Raw genomic sequence first — 20,388 nt, forward strand, 5'->3', positions numbered from 1 at the left:
ACCAAGATGGGGGAGAAGGTTTGACAGAACCGTTTCCAGAGAAGTGCCCAATTCAGCTGCCTACATGAAGACATCTTGGGTCATTTTGGACACCCTGTGGTCTCTGACTGCCCAGGTTTATGATTTCTGTGGGTCTTGAACCATTGAAACAACATCTGGACCCCAAGAGAACATTGTAGGGCACCTGTAATATGTCACCAGATGTTTCTATTATTGAGGGAAATGCCAAGACCCTTCCATAAGTCAGGTCCTACAGTTTTCACAGGAGAACCTGAAGCGGAAGGCAGCTCTGGGTGGTATTTAGACCATCTCCTCTAGGGCAGGATGGCACCTCACTCATCACTGACTAAATTTTTCTCACCAGTGCAGTGGAAAGCCTGATTTGAGACACCCGGTGTAGGCAGTGGAGAGGGATCTCAGTTTTCCAAAGACACCTCCCGAATTCACGTGTAGCAGTGAACAATGGCCCAAGTCCCCTCTCCAAAACCATGGGGTCAGACACAGGCCCAGCTCCCAGACCCCTCACAGGCTCTTTTCCCCCCTCAGGGATGGGCAGAGTCAGACCCAGGACTGGAACCCCTGGGGGTGCTTGGGGTGAGGAACAGAATTCACGCAGGCGTTTTTCAGTGACTTTAGTAGCAGCTGCTCAGCCCCTTACATGGTATCATCACAGAGATGATTAATTACATGACAAACCCAAACAAGTACCCATAGGCTTCATTAAAAACCCCCTGAATGTGGGGAGGGGGGAGTCCTCCCCACAACCACTGAGCTGGTTCAAGCCTGACCCCAGCTTGGAGGGAAGGAGCACAACTTCCAGCCCATCTCAGGTGATGATCAGCTTGTAGCTTCACCTCCTTGACTCATGGTGGACTTCACATCATCAGTCTGGACCCATGGAAGAGCTCATCATCTACTCTGAGCTCAGCAGCTGAAGTCAGAGACACACCCAGAGGGAATTTAACCAAACATTTAACCATCCTAAGTACAATGAATCACCTCCTGGATTTGTTTCTTGCCATCGATCCCAGCAGAAAATTAGATGAATAGCTTAGACCAGATGAAATAAATCCCACTGTTCCAGTCAAAATTTGTTCACCTCTAGAAGCAATTACTCAGCGAATTTCCAGTTTCAACATTTTTTCCCCCCTGCTTCCCAAAAAGCTTCGCCTGGTGGTGATGCTGGGCTTGTTCTGGTGCAAAAGCAGAAATGGTGGATGTGAACATGCTGTGGATGGGCTGGGGTCAGATTCCAGCTCCCATGCATGGAAGCCAAATCCTTCGACCCATTTCTTCACTGGTGTGGCATAAGAGAAGGAGTTTGAAACCACTTGGACTAAAAATCTTAGGGTAAAGCCAGTTGTGAAGTCAATGTGAACCCCACTGAAATCAATGGATTGAAGGGATCATGGCCTGCAATTATTTGAATTTTCACTGTTGGGTCACCATTTATTGACAGAAGTTCCTGGTAGGACGTGTCTGACATCTCTCACTGTGGCTGCTTGCACTGCCTCATATTAAATAAATCAGGTGTTTCTTCCCTTATCCCATCCTCTCCAATTCATCAATGTCTTCCACCCCACACCTGGCTTCCTGGAGCATTTGCTTTCTTGATGTTGGTTACAGGTGCAACCTCCCACTGCAGTGGCTTCCTTCTCTACTTCCCATGACTAAGTTTTCCTTTTCTCCAAGACTGCACTATGAAAATCAGTCATGCATCCATTAATTGACCTTTATTGAAGTTATCAGTGAACTGTTGCCTTCTCCACTTGGTGTGTGGCCATCAGTGGGGTGCAGTGTATGGACAGATATCACAGGTATGGGGATTTTCTCCCCATATTTTTCTTTGCTTCTCTTGATCTTTTTTCTCCTTCTCTCTCTTCTGTTTTCATTTCACTGCTTTTTTTTTTTTTTTTTTTTTTTTTTTTTTGCAAAGCACTGATAGAAGTGCCTCCATCAATAAGCAAATCTTGCTTGTGCCCTTGGGCACAGCCCTGAGACAAATGGGTGATGCATAAACTGCACCAGCCTAGGAATAGTCCCAGGAGACACCGTGACTCAGAGTCAGTCCTCGGAGGCATCATTTCCTCCTGTTTTCTCTCTGATGGGATTAAGCTCTGCTTGTTCCCTTCTTCCTCTTCTGTGTACTCCCTCCTTTGGTTCCTGGGAAAAGGCTGACATGCAGAGAGGAGCACTCTGGTTTCTCTACAAAGATTTCCAGGAGTGAACCAGCCAACAGCCATGATTACATTGCCATGAAAAAGGAATTTACTCATGCCCTGTTTCCCTTCCTGGACTGAAGAGACAGAATAAGCACTGATCCATTGTCCTTTTTCCAGGCTAGGAACCCAAAAGCAGGGGAAAGGCAAAGAGGACACAGGGCAAGTGCATCTGGGGCTAAAACAGGCTGCGACTCCATGCTTGGGTCACCCTTCATTTATCCCAGTATTGATCAGGAACAAGCCAAGCAGGGTTACAGTGCTGTAAATGCCAAGGTGATGGGCTGAGCTCCTGCCTGATACCCTGAAGGAAGTCCTGATGACCATGGAGGAGGTGAGACCTGTTTCTGTAAACTGCGATCCTGATCTGGAACTGGAAGCAGAGCAACATGCAAAGATGGGGAGTCAGGTGTGAGCAGCAGAGATGGTCCAGCACTGCAAAGCTGGGATTTGGCTCTGTGTCCAAACTTATCCAAACTCTGGGCTGGTTCAGAATCTGGGGTTTGTCCATTTTAATCTGTGCCACTTTTATAGGTGGGAATGGCTGTAGGAAATGGGTGTGGAACAAGGTTTGGCTTGAGTCTGAGGCTGCTCCAGCTTGTGGGGTGTGGTGGTGACGGTGGGTTGGTTCACCCTCATGTAAATTAATGGGTGACAATGAGTCCTTCAGATCCATGTTCCCACCAGACCTGTGGGCTCAGGATGTTGCCAAGTGCCCAGGAAGCCTGCATCAGGTGCAGAGAGTGGATGAACTAAGTGCACTTTCCACTGCTGGCGATGAAACTCCCCAACGAGGTGGGAAGGGTGAATGCTCTCCCTTTCCATCCTTTCCCTGGGGTGCTGAAGAGATGGATGTCCTGAGCTCAGGAGTGAGTGTCCAGCCCCAGGGGACTCACTGCACCGTGTATTTCCAAGGAAAACTCATTGGCTGAGCCACATCCCAGGCTGGAGAGCTGGAGCAGCATTCCCAGTTGTGGGACAGTGTCCTTCTCAAAGCACACACTGAGCCCTCTTCACACACAAGACACTGAACTTTTCTGTACTGTGCACATCACCTATGTGCCAACAGGGCATTTACAGGAAGTCATCAGCAGTTTCTTCTCTTTCTCTCCCTCCTCTTCTCCCTCCTTCCCTTTCTAAAGATGTCACAGAATCCTATGTCAAATCTGGCAGAAGCTACTATGCTAAAAAGTTCACATCAAGAGCTTGCCCACTCTCCAGCTCTCTAAGATATTTGTAGACTTCCCTGGTTCCAAGGCAAAAGAAGTAGTCACGTTCTTTGTTTAAAAAATCCTTAATTTATCTGCTTTTATTTCTCTTGCTGCTGTTGCTCATATTACACAGTCTGGCCATTTGGGTTTGCAGAGAGATCTCTGAAAGCTCAGTGCTGCTCTTCAACACAGCCTCTGCCTGGCTGAGGGAAAAGGAGATGCTTAGGAAGATGCAAGTCTTTCAAAGGACACTTAATCACACGAGTCACTTCAGGTGGGTGAGAGCAAAGCAAATCCATGCTTTTGCTAATGCTCTTTTATCCAGCTCGGTGTTGAGGGCTGGTGGAAAAAGCTGTTCTCCTGCTGGAGGCATTGGTGTTGGGGCAGAACTTATGTGACTGCCAGATGTACCTCGGGATAGCCCAGAAGTCATTAGACCTATTCTATCCAACCAGTTTTAGCCTTTTAAATTTTAATTATTATTTTTTTTGTCCAGTTTTTATTCTTTTAATATCAAAAAAGTAGACTTCTCTCACGTCTGCAACCTCAGAGGAAGTAGGCTCAAAATCCATTTCTCCACTCGGAGCCCGGCGAAGGGTTTTGCCTGCTTTATTTGCACGTGTGGACGTCGTAGACTCGTATGCACTCCTGGCAGCGGACGTAGCAGCACCAGTGGAAGATACAGTGACATTTCTCTTTCCGTTTCTCAGTCCTCGTGTTGTGCCCGCGGCCGCAGCACAAAAGGTCGCAACCGTCAATCCCGTGGGAGGTGACGTTGCAGATCCTGTCGCGGGTCCCAAAGGAGCCTGTCTCAGGGTTGGGCTCACAAAAGTTCGGTGAGTTCTCGTAGTAAACCAGGTCCTTCTCAGTTGGGGCCTTGAAGAAATTGTATTTGGGCCGGAGGGTCTCGACCCAGCCGCGGGATTCCCGGTGTTTCTCCACCACCATTTCTGAGGCGCTGTCGTACTTGTCCTTGAGGTAGTCGCCGATGACCCTGAAGTCTGGCTGGGACCACCAGCAGGTCTTCACTTCGCAGCTGCCCGAGAGCCCGTGGCACTTGCACTTGAGGTGCATGAGCTCAATGATAGACTGCAAAAGAGAGGGAAGGCAAGGGAGAAGGAACACGTTAACTTGTATTTAAACCACTTGTGACATTCTGCTACTTAGCCATCATTTCACAAGGAATTATGGATGTTTTAATAGATATATTTATACTCTTGTTAACGAAAATCCCCTTAACCCCCCACTCACAGCTGGGTCTAAGCCATAAAAGTGCTGTACTTTACGAAGTGACCGGTTCTGATTCCCAGCTCAATTTACCAAAAACTTTCACCAAGGAGATTTCTGAGCCTATTAACTACTGTCTTATCAATGTTCATGTGGGAATACTGCACTGTTGTCACTCAGGAAAAGAATTCAAACACATCAGGGCAGAGAAGCAAAGAATAGAGAAAGCTACTCAAGCGATGCCTTCATAAATGAAAAATGCAGCTTTTCTGTTGGAAATAAAAGGGATATGAAATGTCTAAACTATCTAGAACAGAACTCCACCCTTTACATATGTTTTGTATTTACTTAAGTGAACAAGGTTCAAGCCTTGGTGTGGCTACTTTCAGAAACTGAAAAGGAATTTATTTTTATTTTAAAGCCATGGTTATGGCTTTTCTAAAATAATTTCAAAGGAAAAAAAAATAAAAGCCCAACTTTTGATTTGAAAGGCTCAGGCTTCAACACAAAACACTTTCCTGGGATAAATTGGAAGGTGATTTTTGATCCCAGAAGTTTGCTACTTGTTTTTACCTCTTATAAAATGAGTTTAAATAAATAGAGGTGTTGCCCTCCAGTACTCTGAGGTGGGAGACAACCTTATGCAACAGCTTGATAATCTGCATTTTCAGAGTGATCAGCAGATTTCTGGGTACGTGAACAGGCGAGTGCCAGCCTGAGTCCAAGAGATTTGCCATGAATCAGCACCTTGGTGCTCACCAGGTGCTTCCCTGTGTTATTTACGGAGTATCACCCACCGCAGAGCAGGTTGTAATTAGCCATGAGAGAGAACCACAGAAGGTTTGGTTCGAATAATCACACTGAACTTAATCAAAACTCCTGGCAGAGTGGTAGGCTTGGAGTTCCTATGGGAACTAATATGAAACATCACCCATGGCTCAGGTTTGGCTGGAAACACTCGAGTGTGGAGGCCTGGAAGAGCTGTCCCATGGGTGCTGGCATGGTGAGAATGGAAAACACCAATTCTTTCTACAGCAGTGGGATTTCAGATCATGGTGTGACATCTGCTCTCTAATCTCTGACAGCTGTAAAATGTCCTAGAAGAACTCATTGCCGAGGACCAAGACTTAGAGTAAAAAGACCTCTGCAGGGATCACAGAGATGTTTGCTCGTTTTTTTCCAAGGATTCTCACTTTAAAGGAAATCCCTCCTTTCCCCTCCCCACAGCTTCTCCCCGGCCCTCTTTTCCCTACCATGTATCCCAGTAACTGCCACCAGCACTGCCCCATCCCTGGGGTTACCTGGGATAATATAGGCCAGAGCTGCAGGAAACCATATTATTGCTTGTGGTCGTCTCCATTGCAGACAATTTTGGTTTCTGGTGGTATTTCCCTTTCGAAAGTTATATTCCAACAGCTCTGCTGTGGTGTGAGGTGGGATAACACCACTGGGAATTCACAGTATCCACTTCAGGAGCTCTCAAGAAAGCCCAGCCTGCCTGAGGACAGGTGTTCCAGCAGTAACTGTGGTGTTTACTACAGCTCACTGCAAAAACGCTCTCCTGGATATGTGCAAGACCTTCTGCTGAGGGGACAAGACCACATTAACTTGTTCTCTGTTATCTCAGAGAAGCTGTGGCATAATCTCTGTTAAAAAGGGCTTTGTGGTTCAGTTCTACAAATGGTTTCCCACAAATTTCATTCTTCTGGCATTTATGGGCTATTCTTGAGATATATATATATATATAAAAAAGCAATATCCCCCCTTTTGGGATTATTCCATCTAGGGAAAAGATTCATTGTGTATAAGACAATTTTGTGCTTTCTTTTCCCCAACACATTTTGTTCCAGAATTGTTTGAAGTAAAAACAGCTTCAGGGCATGATCCAAGTTTAATCAGGAGGTACCAGAGTCATACTGCCTCTAATTTTGTTCAAATATTTCCTGGGAAACAGAACAGGGTTGAGAAGATGGGCTGTGGGAAAAGCTCTCCTGCTCTTCTCCTCCCTCAAGGCTGCAGAGGAGGGGAATGGACAATGGCACTCAAACTTCATGTGCTCCACAGTCAGTGGAAGGGAACAGACACAATTAGCACATTATTAACTGAGTTAATAACTGTAATTATGGAATCGCAGAATGATTTGGGTTGGAAGGAACCTTAAAAATTGTTCCGTTCCAACCACCCTGGAATGGGCAGGGACACCTTCCACTAGACCAGGTTGCTCCAAGCCCTGTCCAACCTGGCCTTGGATACTTCCAGGAATGGGGCATCCCCAGCTTCTGGGGTTAGATATCCTCATAAGATGGGATGAAATCCCATCTGAAACCTGCCTTGATCCATCCTCTATAAAAGAGATCTGGACAGCTGACTCCAAGGCAGGCATTTGGATCTGTGTGGGTGAATTTATGTGGTGCTTTCACAGATCAGGCATGTCTATATAGAACTATACAGGATGGGTATTAGCATTTTGTGACGTAAATTTGCCCAGATTTAGGTCTTTTGAGTCCACTTAATTCCCTCCCACCATTCATTATGTCAGGTAAGTAAAGAACAACGGGAAAGGTGAAACTTAAATGTCCTTACGGTCCTTCCGGCTTCGTTGTTGTGCCTGTTCATGGCTGAGCGAGCGTCGGGCCTGTTCTCCCGGGCATCCGCGAACTCCCGGGACACCGTGGTCCCGAACTCCACGTCCTCGCTGCAGCCCCCCCACTTCCAGCCCTCCCCAGGAGAGCCCTTGTGGCGCGTGTCACACCCGCAGTTGTTGGCCGAGCCCTCGGCGCAGGAGCGGGTCACGGCGAAAGCCACCCCGGCAGAGGCGATGGCGTGGACAAAGGCTGACTCCCTGGTGGCTGTGAAAGAGAGAAGTCGGTGAGTAAGGGCCAGTGAGGGATGGATTTGATCTGTCCTGTGAACATCTTCCCTGGAGGGCATGGCAGAAGGCCAGGAAATCCTCCTCTTCCCTGTGGTCTGGCTTGGACTTACTCCAAAGATGTTTTCTTTTGCTAGGAAATGAGCTCCTGTGCAGACAGGACCAGGCTTGATTCAAGGCCACTGAGGTCAGCCAAAAAAGTTCTGACTGGGGTCATCCTCAGGTCTTTGGGTAGGGCCATGGCACCACAGAAAGCTGTGCAAACCTGAGTTTCAGGGGGCACCTGGAATATTCTGTCTGGTACTGTGCAGTCAATGCGCCCCACAGCCAGGCCCTGAGCCATGGGCTTCGCTCCAGACAAACAGAATTTGGGTGTGCTCCCAAAAAATGGAAAACGCAGGTTTACACTTAACGACTGTCTCAGTGGTGGGACCAGCACCAGGTAAAGCTGCTCTTCCTTGACTGGGAGAGGTGCTGCTGGCTGTAAGGCAGGAAAATGCCAGGATGGTCATGTCCTCAGTCCTCAGGATGTAAACCAAACATTGTCCCCAGCCTCCATCCCCTTTTCCCCAAGGCTGTGCCTCTCACTCGGTGACAGTGCTCAAGGTGCACCTTGAACCTGCCCCAGGTTTTCCTCACTTCCCTAATTAAGGTCCCTGCCAAGGGGACTGGTAATGAACTTTCCTTCTGTGCCCATTGCCTCAGGCTGGTGGGTGGGAGCAGCCAGGAGATGTCATGGTTATAAGGACTGAGGAGTTTTTGTGGAGAACTTCCATCCCAGGGAGAGCTGGGCAGGGAAAGGGAGCAGGGGAGGCTTTCCTGGATGCCACTGCTTTTTCCACACTGTGCCAAAACATAAACCAAACTTTCCAAACTGCTTTGCAAGCGGGGAATACACCAAGATATCAGGTTTTTATTTCCCTTCCTCCTTGCAGTTTTGGTTTCTTCACTCATGAGAAATGACCGTGCAGTTCAACACCACACCTCAGAAAACACCACTGCTTTTTGGCTGCAGTAAAATGGGATTTTTACCGTGAACAGGACTGTTCTCAAACCCTTGAGGCAATTTTAATAATTCTGATAACTGGCCCCCCTTAACCTCCTGTATTATTCCTCACTCACCTCATGCTTATAGACCAGTTATACTAGAAATTGTGTTGCTCCTGACACTTTTCAGATTATTCCACTGGGATATGTAAATATTAATGAATCCATAAAGGCACCAGGTCACATTTTCAGTTGATGCAACTTCACCAAAGCTTGTACTGAGTTTTGTATCAGCTGACTACTCAGAAACCACTCAAACCTTCCCTGCACCATATTTTGCTGATCTGAGCTTTCCCTGGGCATTTTGGCTTAATCTTTGCCTTCCAGATGCTTCCAGGCTTTACTAATGTGGAGAGAGTTTAATGCAGCAAGCCAAAAGGTCAACATGTTTTTGGGGAGCAATCACAACTGTGGAGCAGTCCTGGCTGGATTGAAGGCTTAAGCAAGAACTCAAGCTTTGCTTTGGGAAGGCTACCAAATACAACAGTATGCAAATCCCATAATGTGCATGAACTTACAAGCTGAAGGGATGAGCAATGTCCTGGAACATGTTTGTCAGGGCACATGGGGAGGTTATTAAGTCACCGAGGGCTACAACCAGAAAAAAAAAACAACAGAAAAAGGAAAACACAGGAACCCTCAGGTCCCCAGTGTGATTATGAAAAACCCTTGTTCAGCATCTGTCCAGCCTGGAGGATCCCAGCATCCTGCAAATGATGACCATGCAGTTCTTGACTGTGAAAGCTCAGCTTTGAGCATGAACAGGAAAGTCCTGTTCAAACAGGACTGGGGACTTTGCATCTGGCCTAAGTCCAGGTGGGATCCAGAAACCAAATTTTGGGGCTAGACAGCTTCATATGAGGTCTCCAAGGACATTTTTGACCAGTCCTGGAGTCTCTGAAAAATAAAAGGCTTCTCACAAATGCCAGTGAGATGAGGTGGTGGGGTGAATGCCATTTAAATCTGGTAGGGAGGTGGAAGGTGCAGTGTCTGGCCAGAGAAAGGCTGACACACCTTCCACATGCTCCCAGCATGGCCCAGCTAATATTGAAGCCTTTCCATAAAATCGTAGAATGGTTGGATTGGAACTTAAAGATCAGGTAGTTCCAACATTCCCAGTTTTGCTTTCACCCCAATCTCCACCCAGCCTGTGTCTGGGATTGGCCTGACCCTTGTGCAGGACCTTGCACTTGGCCTTGTTGAGCTTCATGAGGTTTGCACAGACCCTCATCTCCACCCTGCCCAGCTCACTCTGGGTGCATCCCTTCCCTCCAGTGTGTGACTGCAGCACTCAGCCTGGTGTCATCAGCACTGGATCCCACTGCATCCCTGGATCCCGCTGTCCACATCCCCAGCAAGCAGTGCCAGTCCCAGCACCACCCCAAGGAACAGCACTGCATCTCCTGGAGTGCCACCACACAGGGAATTCCTGAGCCAGCAGGTGGTCCATCCATCAAATCCAGGGATCTCCAATTCAGAGACAAGGATGATGTGCTTTCCTCTGACTACGACTAAAGCACGTTCCTTGGTTAGGTCAGCTCTCACCTCTTGGGAATCACCTTTTCCTCTGCTCAGGAGAGATCTGATCCTGGCCTTTGGCTCATTGGGAAGGTGCTGTAGGTGCTGAGCTGATGTTTGCAAACCTCGTGGAGACCCCCCTGTGCCTTGCCAAGCTTGGACCGAAAAGGAAATGTCCACAGCCATGGTGTTTGTGCAGGAAAACTTCTCCTGCGTGGGTGTGAGAAGGGGCCGTGGCTTGGGACACCATGGTTTGTGGATCCCAGCTGGATTCAGCAGGAGCCACCGGCTCAGCACAAAGGTGTTCCCCTGTGCATTCCCCTCACCACAAGGAAGACATTGAGGGGCTGGAGCGTGTCCAGGGAAGGGAACAGAGCTGGGGAAGGGTCTGGAGCACCAGGAGAGGCTGAAGGAGCTGGAAAGGGGCTCAGCCTGGAGAAAAGGAGGCTCAGGGGGAATTGCTGGCTCTGCACAACTCCCCAACAGGAGGGGACAGCCAGGAGGGTCGGGCTCTGCTCCCAGGGAACAGGGACAGGAGGAGAGGGAACGGCCTCAAGTTCTGTCAAGGATTGGATATTAGGGAAATTTGGATACTTAGGGTGGATACTAGGGAAATTTTCTTCACTGAAGGGGTTGTCAGGCACAGGCACTGCCCAGGGCAGTGTTGGAACCACCTGGAGGGATTTAAAAGGATATGGCACTTAGGAACATGGGATACCAGTGGATCTGGCAGTGCTGGGGTCATGTTTGGGCTCAGTCACCTTGTTGGTCTTTTCCAACCTTAAGGATCCCTCGATCCAATGATTCTGTCCAGGTGCAGAGCTCACCAAACCCCAGGGAGCTTCAGGCTGCACAGCCTGGAGAATTCCTGTGTTTGCCAGGACTGGGAACAAGCAGTTCCAGGCAGACAGCTTTGGCTGTAGACACCAAACCCTAAATCTCAGGCCCATCACCTAAACTCTCCACAGTTTTTAGCCCTTGCTGAAAGCCAGGAGGGTATTGATGGGATTTTCCTTAAGAAGCAGCAATTACAGCGAGCTCCTCTCTTCCCAGAAAGCGCTCAGCGCCTTTTACAGCCTGGATAGGACATAATCACTCCCCTGCTTTTGAAATGCAGCCACCACTTAAGAGCACACAACAGGAAGCAAATCGCGTTCTATCTGATCGTAACTACCTAGGGAATGCAGGCAGGCAGGGAAAAGGAGCTGAGATCTGGCCCCGGGGCACTGAGGTGAGGAGTTTGCCTCTTGAGAAAGTCGCAGCCGATCTCTTAATGACTCCACGAAATTAGGGCACCGGGTTTAACATCTCCTAGCCCTAACTTAAGGCACCGGGTTCAATATTGACGCAGATGGAGCTTTGCCACGGTGTGAATCACGTCCTGCCACCTCCAGAGCCACGGCACTGTCCTGCCCCTACCAGGCATCCCTGACCCTGCCCGGGATGCAGCCGCAGGCGGCGGGGCTGCAGGAATGGAGAAGGAGTGGATGGAGATGGAGATAAGCAGGAGGAAAGCATGCACTTGTAATGGAAATGAGGGGTTATTAAGGTGCCATATAAAAATGCAAGAGATTTAGCGAAGATAGCAGGGAAGTGCCGTGTATTTGTCAGGTCGCCTCATTCCTCTCTGGGTGGTTCTGGTAGAGAGGAGACAGCAGCTCCTTAGGGCTTGGGGAGAGCTGCTGGGAAGTCACCTGGCAGGAGGGACAATATCTCACGGGGATGCTGAATTCAGAGCATTCTAACCGCTTTCTTTTGGTCACCAAAGCTCTAGTTTTTAATTCCTTTAATTCGTTTAATTCCTGCCTACTCCTGGATTTCCCTGCAGGGCCCAGAGACTTGGATGTCTGGTGTTATTCCACAGTTCCCTCTCCATTCTGGAGGGATTGAATATCAGTGAAAAGGTGCTGAGACATACAGAGAGCCTTTAGGGGTGTCCCCTAAAGCAGAGGTCTCCAAGTCACTGGTCCCTTCTGTAAAGGATTTCCCAAAGAAGCCCAAGCTGAAATCTGAGAAACTGAATGTCCCCGAGTATCCTGTGCAGAACCTCTCTGACCACTTGTCCCAGCACCAAACCCATCTTGAGATGCAAAAACACTTGGCTGAGCAGTTTAATTTTGATGATCCAGAGGCCTGAGGATGATGTGACCTAAGATTTGTTTTCCTGCTGTGACAGGGCTTTTTTTGTGTGACTTTGGGCAAATCCTTTAGTCACTCTGTGCTTCTGCTTTCTTATCTGTACAGCCGAGGACAATCCTGCTTATCTCCCCAGGAGTCTGCAATGCTAAATTCGGTGATGGCTTCAGAATTGTAGGCAGAAGGAATTGGAGCCGAGCAGAGGGTTCTCAGGCTGTGGGATGAGGAAGGCAAATGAATAACTGCATAAATATCTCAGCTGCCCAGTATGTGAAAACTGCTCTCGTGTGTTCTTCTGCCCAGACAGTGACTTCTTTTCCCTGAATGACAAAATTATTAACCCCAGGTCAGGTAGGCATCCCAGACATGTGGCAAGATGGAATATGGTGATGCAGTAGGATGAATTTAATGGTTTATTTTGCACTGAAAATCTCTTTTTACCACATCTATGCTTTAACAGCCCTGCTGTCCCCATTCCTGACACCCTAAATCTTGCCTTTTTGAAACAGAGTCCTTGGAGTGAAGCACTGACTTGGTGCCTTTTGGGGCTGGATAATGTATAAACAACATGAAAAAGAACAGAATTGTCCCAGACAATGAAGGAAAGAATTCCCAGCCATGTCTGCTCTTGAGGAGAGGATCCTGCTCCCTGTTCCACATTTGGAAAGGTGTGGCTTTTCAACTTCTCAACTTTTGTGAGCCCTGAATTCCTGACACCACAGACTTCTGGAGTGCCCTTGGGAGAAGCATTTTGCTAAAAATGGAGTGAAACAGAGGAAATGATTTATCTGTTTAGCAGGACTGTGGGGAGGAGTCGTGCTGGCTTCTCTGAGCTTTGTTTTTCAAAGCTAGAAGTCTACAGAAAGGTACCTCTAGCTCCAGCTACCTGAGACACCCACCTTTGAGGGCTGGAAGGTGCAAAGGCTTTCCAACATTTTCCTGGTAGGACAGACTCCCTAAGAACATGAGGGAGTGTGAGAAAGGGCTTCAATTCCCTCCTTGGCTTGAGGGGATATAAACCCACAGATGTCAGTTAGGATTTACACAACAGTTGACACTACACTGACTTTGGATTAAAATGGGAAAACACACAACGAAATAAACTAAATAAACCCTAAGAACTAAGAAACTGGAAATAAAGCTGGGAACAACCTGGTGTTCCTGGTATTTGGAACAGCCTTTTACACGGGGGCCCATCCTAGCTCAGTTTTCCCTGGTTCCTGTGGTCCTTCCTGCACTTTTGGCATCACGGGCTTTGGAAGGTGTTGTCCTGTGGAAAAAGATGGTGAGGAATTTGTGAAGAGCTTTGGAAGCTCAGCCTTTGGCTGAGGTGAGGTGAATTTGGGTTTTGACTGCAGTACAAAGATCACCTCCCAGCAGCTCTCAGCACACTGTGCTCTCCTCCTTGAATCCATCAAGGGAGAGCACCTTCCCTGCATCCCTGGGAGCAGAGCTGTGCCATTCCCTGAGGGAAGGGTGACCAGAAATACTTCCATGAAGATAAACCAGAAGGGTTTGAGTGAAAGCTCACACTGCATGGCTTTGGATGAAAAAGAAGAATCCCAGAAAAGATTAATACCGAATGAGCCTGCTCGGTTGTTGAGTAGCTGGTGGCTCCTGGGAGAAGGAATTTCTTTAGGCTCTGACAGCCTTGCAGGCACAGCTCCTTTCTGAACAGCAGGAGTGAAATCCAATGGGACTGGTGAGTCAGAGCTCCCAGGATTTCCAAAAGCACATGGAGGCATCACTGCTGGCTCACACCAACACAGACAGCATTTCCTGCTGGCTCTGAAATCCACGTGCAGGAGGAGCAGGGCAGCCCAGCTGTCCCAGATTCCAGCAGAGGATACTCCAGTCCTTCAGTGAGGCTGGGCCCTGCTAAACCTGCTGGCCAGCAGATCCCTGAGAGCCAAAAACTGAAAGTTCAGGGCATGGGGATGATGTCCCCCACCTTACGATGCTTTTTGGGGGCTTAGAAGAAAGTTGGGGAGAAACTTCTCAGTGGGGGCTGTTGAACTAAAATAGGGATAATGATTTTAAACTAAGAAGGTGTGGATCCAGACATCAGAAAGTAACTTTTTTATGATGAGGGTGGTGAAGCACTGGTTGTCCAAAGAGGTGGTGGATGCCCCATCCCTGGAAGCAGCCAAGGTGAAATTAGGTGGGGCTTTGAGCAACCTCATCCTTTCGAAAGGGATCCCTGCTTGCTGCAGGGGAGATGGACTTGATGAACTTTAAAGGTCTCTTCCAACCTAAACCATTCCAAGAAACAAAGGTTCACATTTTCACAGGACATATTTCTCCCCAGGGAAAGGAGTGAAGGTGGGGAAAAGGAAAAAAAAAATGTTAAAAGCCTTTTTATTTTTTTTTTTTTTTGAGTGATCACCAAGCAGGAAATCATTTGCCAATCACAACTATTAAATATTGGCCCAGCACCAGGGAACTCCTTGGCACACGCTGGCTGACAGATCCATCCACAGACAGTGCCCAAGCGCTGGAGGGGAACAGGAGCTGTTCCCATCACAGGGGAGGAGGAGGAGGAGGAGGAGGAGGAGGAGGAGGATCACAGGGGTGTCACAGCTGCTGGGACCCTGACAGTGCTCGAGGGGAAAATACTGGGAACGTTGGAAACCAAACATTGGCTCTGGCAGCCTCAGAGGCAGGTGAGCTTCAGTTTGCTCACATTCCTCTGGATCTTAGCAAGACAGGATCCCATCTCAGATAAAGAACCAGAAGTCTGGCTCAGCCTCCAGCTTCCCTCAGCCTCCCTCTGGACAGGTCCCTGCTTCCAGTGTTCCCATTTCCCTTGACCCATCCTCAGCGTGTTGGTCTCCTGCAGCACCTCAGACCTGGCACCTCCTCAGTCACCCCTTTATTCCTGAAGTGTGGGTCCTTGTCCCACCCTTGCTGTTTGCTTCCCACCCATTAGGATGGAAGTTGTGGCCTCAGATGTGCCCAGCACGAGGACTGTAACAGGAGGGGACAGGTCAGGCATCCTGGTGGGAGGCAGACTCATCCCACAGAGCACATTCCCAAATTCTACAGCCTGAGCAGTGTCCATCCAGGTTGTGCTGGAAAATACTTTCCTAAGTGAAAGCTTAAGGAAGAGATCCCGAGATCCTGAGATCTTTAAAGCTGTTGTTTCTTTCCTTGGTGCCACTGCCAGGCCTGAACCACCGAGTGCCCTGACTCCGATTTTCTGCTCGACCGCAGCAGCATCGGCCAGGGAGCCCTTGTGGTTACTCTGAGGAGACTCCAGAGGTTTTGGGAAGATCAGAGCCTGGTGACTGCCTCACCCAGTGGGATTCACGTGCTGCACAAAGAGCCTCTCTGGGCACGGGGGACTCCAAAGCTCTGCCTCAGTTTCCCCATTTGAAAGCAATGGGCAGAAAGTTCATCTTACGCTCTCCAGCCTGAGCTTTGGGCACCATTCCAGCCTGCAGCGTTCCACAGGGGAGGGGCACAAGACAGGAGTTTTCTCCTCAGCCCCTGCTGCACCATGCTTTATTGCCCCATGAGTGGTGCTGATGCTGGGATCGCTGTTTATCCTGGGGCCTTCCAGGAGAACCTCAGCACCTCGAGCTGCCTCTGGGCTGAGTTGTGGTCACCTCATTGCAAAGGGGTGGGACTAGAGGATCTTTAAATGTCCCTTCCAACCCAAACTATCCCATTATTCTGACATGGAGGCTTTCTAACCAGTGTCTCATCTAGTTACAGGTCTTGGCAGCAGCTCCAAGATGTTCCAGAGCAGCTCTGGAAGTGTCCAGAGTTATATAAACACCCATCAATCTTATCCTGAAGACCTTGATTACTTGGGAACCTTTGAATGGGAGCAGAGCCTAAATGGCTGCCTGGGATCCCTTGGATGCAGAGGGATCACTGACTGCATTCCTCAAAGAGCTCTTTGGAAGACTGCAGAGATTTATAGAGTCACAGAATGGCTTGGATGGCAAGGGACCTTAAGATCATCTCATTCCATCCCCTGCCACAGGCAGGGACACCCTCCACTATCCCAGGTTACTCAGAACCCCATCCAGCCCAGCCTTGAGCATTTCCAGGGATGGGGAGTCCACAGCTCCAGTCTCCACACAGCTCTACAGACTGGCCAGGATGGTCTGGAGTCACTCACCAGTGAAACCCCAGCTCCTGCTGCCATTGCCTGGCTTGTGTCACACCCCCTCCTCCTCAGCAGCATTCCCTTGGGGGATTCTCTCCAAACCTAGGGAAGCCCACTCTGCCAGAACAGCCATCCTTGGAGGCTGCAGGCAGCCGAGGCTTTCCCTGGAACAGGATGAGGGTGGCTCCAAGAGCTCTGGGAGGAATGCAGCAGCCACAGCACAGCAGGTGATGCTAACCAGGAGCTGCCCCATGGCTCTGATGACACCACAGCCTGTCCCCTTCTTCACAGAGAGCTCTGGCAGCTCCAGACCCAGCTGATTCTGCACAGTTTCTCATCAAAATCCCGCTCCAGGGTTTGCTTGGCTTTTTTAACCACTTAAATATCAGGCCCCTAAATGCAAAGACTTATGCAAATGCATAATAACAAGAAGTTAACCACACTTTTGCATATCTGAAAGGAAAGGTTAGGTTTGGGTTCCATCTGTGTTTTGAACGGAGTTCTGATTGAGTTCTTGTTTCCTCTGAACCAGCTGTGCTAGTGTCAACACATCCCTGGGAAGATGAAAGGCCCTAAAAAGACATTTGATCAGATTAGCTGTGATTCAGCTCATTGGAGGGAAATTATTAAATGGGCAATTCCTGCCAGGGAACATGAAGGTGATACAGATAAGAGGGAATGTTGGATTGAAGGAGGCTGGATTAGCACAGTTTGTAAAATCCTGAAGGCCAAGTTTCCCCAAAACATCTGAATTTTGGGGTCTTTTCACTTTGTTGGTGGCTCATGGTTATCGTTGCACCGGAGCACAACCAAGCTGCGACCTCCGGCGTGGTGCTCAAACTTCCAAACCTTTCTGGCACCTCCAAACCTTTCAGGCTGTACCTGAAACAGGTAGAGCCAGATTGCCAGGGCAGCCCACAAGCCCTGTGCCCTGGGAGCGGGGCTGGTGCTCCCTGCTGCCCTCCGAGCCCCCGTGGGAGCCTGAACCGAGGCTGGGCTGAAGGCTGGAATGCTCTCGTTAATTAGCGACTGTCAAAACAACCCCAGGTGATCTCGCAGGTAACCAGACCCCCAAGATAGGCAAATCAGCAGGACGGTCTGGTATCGGTAACCCGAGTCTGATAGCTGCAAAGCAAACAGCCCTTATCTCTCTCTGTATCGCCCTATCTCTCTGCTGATCTAATCATTACCGTGTGTGTCTCCCTACCTACCCTGCTTCGTGTCTCATCTGCCTTTCTGTCGGCTTGGTCATGTGTGAAACACTCGGGCGCTGTCTGATCCCCCCCTCCCGCCATCCCATCAGTGCCTTATCCTGAATATTCCATGGTCCTGGAGCAGCGCGGTCCTCTCCATCCGCCCCGAAATTACCTCGTCTCCCCAACATCCCTGGGAGGCTCCGGACAAAAGGAAGCTGTGTGCCAGTCGGGGGTGATTAGCAGAGATACAGGGCGCTCATTGTGGCAGGACAGAGCCCTTAATGAAAGGGGAAGGAGGAAAAAGAGCGGGGAAGGACTGGGGTGAAATTCTCCGGGGCGCCTTGCAGGTTTAAGGATGATTGGGGTCCCTCCCGACCTCCAAAAAAAAAATTAAAAAAAAAATAAGGCAAGAAAAAGAAGGCAAGCCTCAAAGACTCCTGTGCAATACAGCCCCAACAGTCAGTAAGATACAGGGAAGCAAAAAAAAAGAAAAAAATTAAAAAAAAGAAACAAGAAAAAAAAAAGGAATATAATTGTATTCTGTTATCAGAAGCAACACGGTTGAACAAAAGGATCGCCTTCGCCCACCTGAGAATGGAATGTGAGGCTCCATTTCGCTGCTCTGATCGTATTTGACAGCCCCCCTCGAGACTGCCTGGTTGGTATGGCAAATCGTCCTTATTACCTGCTGGGGTGAATGAATCCCCCTTTGTGCTGGCACTGTCACGCCGCATTAGGTTGACAATGGCCCGAGATATTTTATATGAAATTTGCCCTCACTTGTGATTAGCCAGCACCAACTAAGTCATAGCAACCTAGAACTATGCATTGGCCGGGCCCCGTTGTCGGCCGAAAGGGAAATCCCTATTCAAATGGTTTAATAAAACAATCTAAAGGGCGTGTGAATCGTGAAAAGCATTTTCACTTTTCTCTTTAGCTTAATCTCATGGTCGCTGGGATATTGTGCTCCGAGCAGACCCCAGCAGGGTGTGGGCTAAGGTCCCCCATCAACTTCTTTTACAGCCTCCTTTTCTGCGAGTTAATGATATACCGGTGTGATTGCCTCCCGCAGCAAGAAGAAACACGCATTTGATGAAAAGGATGGACCTCCTAACACATCCTAAATGGCAACAATTTCTCATCCAAAGGTCACAGGTCATAACCTGGATTTTGAATCACCACCCAGATCTTTTTCAAAGCCCTGCTAAAGCTGGGGGATTCGGCGAGGCCGTTGTACACACAGACACACAGGCACACACAGACACGGCGTTATCTCCAGAGGTTCCTGCTCCACTTGAGTCCTCAGCTTAGTGCTTGGTAACAATTGGATTTTTCTCTGGTTTGGGGCTACAGTTTGCTGCTTTTCACATCCTCTCAGCCCTGGGGAGAGGTGGGCAATGCAGAGATGTGCAGCTCCTGAGGGTCACCCGGGGCTCAGCAGCACCTGGGGTACAAGCAACACCCTTGCTTGAATCACCAGCTCACCCCAACCTGTCGCACTCCCAGCCCCAACCACCACCTCCAGCAAGACTTCGAGGTCTCAAAACTCTCCCCACCTGCTGGAAGGTGTGGAAAAGCTCTCCCAGTGCTGACCCCTCGATAGATGAGCTCTCCCACACATGGGTGAGATGCAGCCACAGAGATCCGGCAGTGGAGTGGGGTGGGAGGAGGGAGAAGGAGACACACAGGGTTTCCCCTCTGCATTTTTGCTCCACTTCCTCACTTGGGCTGGGAGGAAGCAAAGTCCCTGCAAGGCTGGTGCTCTCTCAGCATTTACCTAAGGCGAGGAAAGCTTTGCCTCTCAAGGTGAGGCTGGAAATCCCCAGGACAACAAGCACCCTCATGTGCCTCCCACAGTCCGGTGTCCAAAACCAAACCACCTTTGGTCACAAACCAAAGGTGAAGGGAAAAGCAGCACGGGAACCTGTTCAGTTTTCCCCACTTTTCTTTCCTCTTTATTCCCCTAACGAAGCCTTAATCCAGGTGGAGTGTCCATCTCCTGGTTGAACATCAAGATTCTCCCTCGAGGTTTTGCCACTGGAGCTCAGCAGGAAGAGGGGGGCTGCAGAGGCTCTTGTGAGGGACCCTCTCGGCTTCCAAAATCCGCTTTAACCTCTCCCAAAAGGTGCTCACATGAGCTGTGGTGTGTTTCCACTGCAGCTCCCCACATAATTGCAAGCTATCTGGGGCAAGGAATGATTCTGTTATTAAGTGCTTGTACACTATTTAGCACAATGGGGCCCTGATCTCTGCTTGGGGCCTCAGAGTCTACTGTAATACAAATAATTAACCATAATAGAGCTGGGAAAATATCTTAATAAAACCATGGAATCAATTTGAGGCAATTAAGCAATTTTTCAGCTTGCAGAAGTTTTTGCTTTACAGGCTCCATTTGGAGAAGGGAGGGGGTCTGGATGCCCCAACTGCTCACCTCCTTGCAGCAGCCTTGGGAAATCTGTTGTTTTTTAGGTTTTTTCCTACAGGTTTCAGTTTCACCCAGCTGGGGAAGCAGAAAAACTTGACACAGCTCCCACAGCATAAAAGCCACTTTTTATAAATAGCTGGTGAGAGGAAGCACGGTTTGGAGGCTGGATCTGTGGTTCCACAAGGAGAAGGGGCTCAGTCCTACAAAACATGACTTTCAAACAGCCCCTCTGCCCCAACTGCCCACCTGTGAGATGGAAAGCCATCACCATCTTCCCACTTTCTAGTCCCAAACACTTGAGGACAACGTTGGGGAATTTCAGATCTATTTAGACACCCAGGAATAAGGAAATTGCAAAGCCCCAGACACAGGCTGGATGATTTACAAGCAATTTAAGTCAGCAGATAAGCCCTGGATGACAGA

The 20,388-nt window shown here is 49.0% G+C and overlaps 1 protein-coding gene across 1 annotated transcript in view; it reads right to left on the reverse strand.

Moving 5' to 3' along the window:
* Nucleotides 1-3,912: 3,912 nt before the first annotated feature.
* WNT3A (Wnt family member 3A) overlaps nt 3,913-20,388 on the reverse strand; it is an 85,937-nt gene continuing 69,461 nt past the window's right edge. Inside the window, exons 3-4 of the mRNA XM_023922066.2 lie at nt 7,241-7,506; nt 3,913-4,519 (exon numbers count right to left, since the gene is read on the reverse strand). Of these exons, the coding sequence (XP_023777834.1) occupies nt 4,040-4,519; nt 7,241-7,506 (746 nt within the window). The 3' untranslated portion in view covers nt 3,913-4,039. The remainder of the gene's footprint in view (nt 4,520-7,240; nt 7,507-20,388) is intronic.

The sequence above is a fragment of the Cyanistes caeruleus genome, chromosome 1, assembly GCF_971803275.1.
Source record: "Cyanistes caeruleus chromosome 1, bCyaCae1.hap1.1, whole genome shotgun sequence".
NCBI classification, from domain to species: Eukaryota; Metazoa; Chordata; class Aves; order Passeriformes; family Paridae; genus Cyanistes; species Cyanistes caeruleus.